At 45.3% G+C, this 7,331-nt stretch overlaps 1 protein-coding gene across 1 annotated transcript; it reads right to left on the bottom strand.

The window, feature by feature from the left end:
* Positions 1-1,591: 1,591 nt before the first annotated feature.
* On the bottom strand, positions 1,592-6,401 carry LOC144819863 (zinc finger BED domain-containing protein 4-like). The gene is made up of 2 exons (XM_078677591.1): positions 4,101-6,401; positions 1,592-1,850 (listed from the first exon to the last, which is right to left on the bottom strand). Exon 1 carries the CDS (start codon positions 6,290-6,292, stop codon positions 4,106-4,108), a length of 2,187 nt encoding a protein of 728 aa, XP_078533717.1. The 5' UTR covers positions 6,293-6,401; the 3' UTR covers positions 1,592-1,850; positions 4,101-4,105.
* Positions 6,402-7,331: the final 930 nt, after the last annotated feature.

The following is a 7,331-nucleotide window of genomic DNA, read 5'->3' as shown; positions in this document are numbered from 1 at the left end:
AGGCGGCAGGCCCGGCTCCGGATACCAGCGCATTGAAGAGCGTCTCCGGCGGTGGGCGAAGGTGCGCCGTGCAGTCTTCCGCTGCTCCGGTATCCGGCGTACCCACCATCAGCTGTCCCACCGCTGGGCCGACATTTTGGACCGGGAGCAGGACCTGTTGGACCTGCTTGGTGTGGAGGTTGTGGGTCTTGGTGAGTGGCTACCCCAAAAATAAAGTGTGTATATATATATATATATATATATATATATATATATATATATATATATATATATATATATATATATATATATATATATATATATATATTTATATACATATAGATATATATATATATATATATATATATATATATACATATATATATATATAGTTGTATAAATATTGTTATTGTATCTTTGTAAATATTGGCTGAATAAGTAACGCGATGACTGTTGCCCCTAGTTACATTTGCGATGTATTCTGGTATATCTACTGTCATTGTATGACAGTGTTCTTCTTCTTCACTGGCTCTTGCGTGTTGTTTCAACTTGGCGCTAGCTGTTGCTGTTTATTGATGTGAGATTTTCTTTATTGTTGAGAACTGAAGTTAGTTAATGCTATTAATAGAGTCTTGTCCTTACTTTGTCCGTCAGTGAAATAGCGGTGGATGGATAATTGTACGTTGTTTGCATATTGTAGCATTTTTTTCACGGCCTTCTCTTCTGCATGAATGGAATCCTTTTCTTGCAAAGAATGCTAACGTTACTTTGTTCTTCTTACCTCAGCCAGGGCCGGCTCTAGGGGGCATGTGCAAGCTGTGCAACTGCACAGGGGCACCAAACTTCAGGGGCCACCGCACCAATAGATATCCTTAATTTAATAATACTCTAAGGATGTATACATATTTGCGTTGCGGCCCCTGGCATGGATTTGTTGCCTCCGGCTCTGTTCCACTGTAGCAGTGTGATTTGCAATGATGTCTATGTTTCACATCACTCAATGTTTTTATCTTTGTTTATTATTTTAATTTTTACATCAACCACAGAACCCAGGGGCAAGCAGAATACAGGGACCGAGTCGGCGGGTGAACCACCAGTTACACAGAGCTCCTCTACTGAGGATCCTGCTGCTGTCCCCAGTAAGTCCAACAGTGCTTGTTTTTTCCTCTGTAATGTGTCTGCAGTGCTTTGTCAATTGACAGCAACCAAGTAGGCATCCAGAATGATGTTTGTCTAGTATTTTTGTAAACGTTAGTATACCACTACTAGTCTTGTGGGTATTCTTCTATCTCCTATGGAGTTATATACATATTACACAACTATGTAACTATGCACACGAAAATTGGATGTTGTTGGTACTGATAGGCAGGTTGGACCTTACTTACACCTCAGTCACAGAACTCTGAGGAACGCACAATTCACTGAACGTCAGCCTATATGGCCTGAGTCATTGGTCTATTGTTCAAATCACACTCCTGAACCCCAATACCAAGATGCCGAATGCTTTTAGGACACAAACCGTTACCTAAGAAACCCCCTTTTGCTCACTCACTCGTGTGAGTCTCTAAGACAACAGACACTGAAAATAAACTTCAGAGTCAAAGTGGTCATTCAAAAGCTTTATTTTGTTAGAAGTAAGTAAGTAACATCAATGTTTTTAAGTTGTTCCGTCCAATACGTTGAAGGGCCCACCAGAAAAAATCCAGAGTTAAAACAGGCATAATAAAGTAATCAACATTTGTACAGCTACTAGTGCACAATAGGGAAATGTGGCAACTATCGGAGACCTCTCACCAACGTATACTGGTCAGATATTCCTCTTTTTTTGTAAGCTATGGAAATGTCCGCTTCGTAGAAGGCAATCTTCTCACCTGCCGAAAAATAATGACAAAAGTGGTGCACGTTAGACAGTATTAAATACATTTATGCCAGTTTTATGCAGCCATGCTAAAAAGAAGTTGTAACCTGTAAGCAAACTCTATCCCACAATCCACATAGAAAACTTAAATACGGGCCCTTTTACTTTCCCACCTCTTCAGGTGTATGCATTGAACAATGATGTGTTGCCCCAGAGCGTCTTCTGGTACTGCGCAACAAGCTGCGAGTTAACACATGCGCAAAACTGGATACATTGATGTACAAAGGTTACATAGTTCACTTCCAATTTCCAAGGACTAGAGTAGCAGGACAGATGAGATGAGCTTGGGTACCATACCATAACAATGAATGCTAATAATATGTGTAGTGACTCTGCTGTACTATGCAATGTGGACTCATACTGATTACGTACGTTGGACTTCACTGTTTTGAAGAACTCCATTCTTGGTGAACAAGTACAAAGGGGGCTGTGCATCCATCTAAAAAGGTGTACTTATTTTTATAGGTGCAGAACCCTTACCATCGACCAGTGCCGACGGGGACAGCGGCGCAGCTTCAGCGATCCCGGCGGGGACAGGAGGAACAGAGGCACCTACACCAGCAGCAGTGGGGGGGGAGCCAACAGCGGCGGACGATGGTAAGTTACATTCAATAGTGATCTGCATTACTTGGTGGGAGGGGAAAACTTTCTCACTGTACTCTACTGGAAAATATATGATGTTACCTTTACTTGTCATTAGCATGCTAAGCATTACCACTACAGTAATGCAAGTGCCTGATAGCAGTCGGATGCATGGGTTGTTGTTAAAGCATGTAAAGGGGAAAACACAGCTGCCAGCGTGGTTGGGAGACACACCCAATACCGGTGGTTAGTGGATAGTCTCAGCAGCAGCGGTGTTTTGGGCAAACCCAAAGGCAAGGGAAGGAGGGGACGACTGGGTGCATGGGTCGTTGCTGGTGAAACACAAACCAAATAAGGTTTGTTGCGCGGTATAAAGTATTATAGTCTTTACTAGACATGTGCTACTAGCTGCCCCCTGTTAATTAATGTTACTTTGAGAGTGTTCCCGCCTTCCCGGAACAAAAGGAGATATGAAAAAGACAGGTGTTCGTTCTAATGTGTGTGACCGTTGAAGTACACCCATGCTAATAGGGCAGGCATAATGCCGTGACAAAAAGTCCGAAAAATTAATAGAGGCTGTAGAATGTTCAAGATAGACGCAACACAATTTCTGGTACTCAGCTTGCTTGCTAGTGCTACTGTGCCGCCCACTATGTGTTGAATCAATGTTGTGTTCTTGATTTGCGGGGAGTTTGGATTAACAATTCTGTTTCTTTCTTTATAGTTACTCCTTCCCAAAAACCAACAAGGAAGGAGTTGGCAGTCCGGGCCCGGCAGCGGAAACTGCAGGCAATTGTAGAGGCCTACCGCCGGCTGGTGGATCAGGCCGAGGAGGAGGAGGAGGAGGCGGCGGCAGCAGCTGCTGCCTCTTCCAATGCCCCGGGCCCCAAGCCTGCAGGACTACGTCGCCGTGGTCAGGCAGCCGCCCGCCGCCGCATTGTTACATCTTCGGCGGCCCCCCCACAACAACAACAACATGCATGCAAGTGTAGGTGCCGTGATTTCAAAGCAAAGATTCTCCGCCGGGTAGCGAAGTTGGAGGAGGAGCGGAAGAAGCAGGAGGACGGTCTAGAGGAGCGTGTGAAGATACTGGTGGACAAACACCTGAAAGCCCGCCGGCTTTGAAATGGACCCTGTTTTTTGCCCCTTTTTTAATCCTTTTGTTGGTGGGTGGGATGTGGGAGTTGGGGTGTACATTTGGGTTGAAATTTGGTTGGGGTTAGGGGAGGGTAGGGACAGCTCTGGGTCAGGGGGTTACATTTGTTATATATTTTATTTTTCTATTATCATTATGAAAATATAAAAATAAAACAAAGATATTTTCACAAGAAAACATTTGAAGTTCATTTGTGTTTGTTGGGGGGGTGGAGGGGGGACTGTTTCACCAAATAATGTACGTTGTGCAACATGAACATGAACTACGAACGATAAATTAAGTACTGACTGCACCTGTAGTAGTAGGGTCACAAGTGCATAAATAATTTATATTATTAAATAACATGGGAAAATTGCCCATCACGTGAGTCTGAAGTTACTACTAGTATACTTTAATTCCATGCACATTTGCTCAGAGTCGGCTAAACAATCCTATGCAATGCATTGCATCATTCCTTTAATATACCTGTCCTAGTTGTCAGGGAAGAGGAGCTCGTCCTCAAACTCTGTGCGTTCAGACAGAAGTAGGTCATGTAACCCAGTAGTGAGGACGTCTTCTTCACACTCGCTTTCTTCATCCGGCGGTGATTCACGTACTTGATAGTCTGGTGGTATGAAGCGTTGATTCATTTTTATCATTGTCAGCCGCTCCACGCTTTTGGGGGAGAGACTAGTCCTTTTCGATGTGACAATGGCACCAGCAGCACTGAAAACCCGCTCAGAGGAGACACTGGCTACAGGACAAGCCAGATACTTTATCGCCAGCCTGCTCAGCACTGGCCACTGTCTCCTTCTTTCATACCAATAGACCAATGGGCTTTGCTCCATGAACACCTCTGTTGTGTCATCCAGATAGGCCTGAACCATCCGCTCAATGTTCATTGGTGCTCGGCTTTGCTGGTCCTCTTTTCCCTTTGCAACAGCAACGGACTTACCCATCCCTTTCTGTAGAAAAAAAGCAGTTATGCTTTTGGTTGGGTCTGCTGAATCAGATCGTGTAGGTGCTGCTTTTGGTACTGTTGGTGCCTGCTGGAAAGCAGACGCACTGCTCTCACGCTGTGAAGAACTTGCGTCAGGAGTACTTGGACTGGCCTGGGCTGGCAGTGGCAGGCCTTTAAGTAACAGCCGTTCAGTTTCTAACTCATTAGCTTCCGCAGCTATGGAAGTTTTGTACTTGTCAACATCCTCATCTGAAAATGGAATTACTTCGTTACTGCTGACAAATAATTTGTACCGTGGATCCAAGATTGTTGCAGTTATGTAATGTTCACCTGACACAATATTGTTGAGCCTTACATTTTCACACAAGCGGTTGACTAAGCCCTTGGCTAAGGTATATGCATCAACTTTTTGTTCGTCACCTTCGTATGTTTCACAGACCTCCTTCACCTGTTGCTCAAGCATGTACAACAATGGGATGGCTTGGCCCATAGTACAGTCCTCCCTGCTAACTGCACGTGTGAAGACCTCAAAGGGTTGGAGCATCTCTGTGATGCATTTAATGAGGTCCCACTGCCACATCTCAATGGTCAGGGCTTTAAGATTAACAGTAGGATCCCCTAATCTTCTTGACATGACATAAGCATTCAGTGGGATGTACTGCTCAAAGAGACGCTCAAGCATGAAATAAGTTGAGTTCCAACGTGTTGGGACCTCCTGTATCAGTGCTTTGACTGGCAACCTATGCTCTTGCTGAATGACCCGTAGCAGCTTCCGTCCTTTGAAAGAATGGTTAAAGTGCGTGCATATTCTTCTGCAGATGGCCATTATGTTGCTGACTTTGGCTTCATTTTTCAGAAAGTCTTGCACGACTAAGTTTATGCAGTGTGCCAAACAGGGTACCCTGAAATAATGTCCTTCTCTCATTGCCTTCACTACATTACTGCCATTGTCGGTGGAAACAAAACCAATCTTAAGGCCTCTTGGTTTCAGCCATTCAAAGACCTTGTCATTAAAGTCAGACAAAATGTTTTCAGCAGTATGACTTTTGTCCATACCAAACATGGCTATAGTTGCATGTCTGCGCGTATCATTAAAAATTCCAGCAACGTCACGGAGGCCTGAAGTTAACTTGTCTTTAACACCTGCAAAAGAGATCCAGTGTGCGGTGATGCACATGAAATCTGTAGCATCGCAACTGCTCCACATGTCTGTTGTCAGGTGGATACAATGGACAACACTCTGTTGTAAGGCTTTCCCAATCAATTCCAGCACATCGTGGTGTAGTGCTGGAACAGCCACTCGGGCAAAATAGTAGCGACTGGGAACGTTCCATTTTGGGCAGAGGGTTGCCACTAATTCCAGAAATCCAACAGCCTCAACAAATGAAAATGGGAGAAGGTCCAGTGCTAACATTTTCGCAAGTTTGGCATTGTATAAACGTGCTACTGGGTGGTTCCGCTCGTACTTTCCCTCCTGCCTTAACATGCTAGGAATGGTAAGCTGCTTTGCATGTCTTTGAGTTGTGCTAGACGGACCACCTTGCATCGCAGACTTTGCACTCCTTGGTGTTTCCAGCTGACTCTGGTGCCACTGAGAAGTTGCAGATGCGGAGGATGTGGTCTTTACCACTCCAGTACTGGCGACAGGGGTCGATTGTGTACCACTCCTAGATAGAAGGTCATCGTCTCCCTCTTCTTCTACCTCCTGATCAACCATGAGTGGACCTTGTACCACTGTATCCCCACCAACACGAGTGCTAACATTTTTTAAGCTTGCAAGGTGGTTCTCCCACCTGATCACGTGTGTTTTTTTCAAATGGGTCGTTTGGCCTCCAGTCCCATAGTTTGTACCAAGCTTACCATGACTAACATTGGCATGACAAATGGTGCATACAGCAATGTTCTCCTGAACTGGGTGAACCGTAAAGAAGTCCCACACTGGGGAGGTAAACTTTTGTCTCCTGCCATAGGAAGAGGAGGACCCACTGCCAATGCCGGATGGACTGGAGGATTGTGGAATTTCACTATGGGACAGCTCAGTCCTAGTACTGCCACTACCTCCTTCTGTTGAAGTGGCGCTTCTGCTGGATGTCGGATGCTGCCGGGCCTTCGCTGTTGAAAAAATTGGAGCTGGTGTTACTGTGGGTGTTGAGTGTGTAGGAGTTATGCGTGGTACCTGCTCATCAGTCATTGCAGCATTTCTGGATAGGGTGAAAATGTTTGTCTCTACATCCTCTGCACCAGGAATAACGCTTGTGATGATGACAGCGTCAGACCCGTCTTTATCACCAGCAGTATCCTGCTCACCTACATCGACCTCCATAAGTTCAAGCCTGCCTGGAAACTTCCTTTTTCCTAGCATGGTCTTCTTGGGATGTCTCTCCTTTGAATGCGCAGATAGTTGTGGCTGCCAATCCGTATCAAGGTCATCGGAAGGGATGCTTTGCGAAGAACTCGATGCACTAACCCTCCTTTCCCTTGGTGAATTCAAAGGAAATAGATCACCTACAGAAGTGGCTTCCTCTTCTTCTTGCTCGGAAGGAGGCTCTACTTCCTGAACTGCCCCGACTTCGGGAGGAACAACTACTACTATTTGGTGCGGAGATGGTGGTTGTTGTTCTTGAGGAAGTACTATTGCGGGCTGGGGTTTTTCAACAACAACTGTTGCGGGCGGTGGTTGTGGTTGTTCAACAACTGTTGCGGGAAGTGGTTGTGGTTGTGGGTGAACAACTCCTATTGCGGGCGGTGGTTGTGGT

The sequence above is a fragment of the Lissotriton helveticus genome, chromosome 2_1 (genome assembly GCF_964261635.1).
Source record: "Lissotriton helveticus chromosome 2_1, aLisHel1.1, whole genome shotgun sequence".
Taxonomy (NCBI): Eukaryota; Metazoa; Chordata; class Amphibia; order Caudata; family Salamandridae; genus Lissotriton; species Lissotriton helveticus.
Note: the sequence above shows the minus strand (reverse complement) of the source record. Positions and strands in the feature narration are given on the sequence as shown.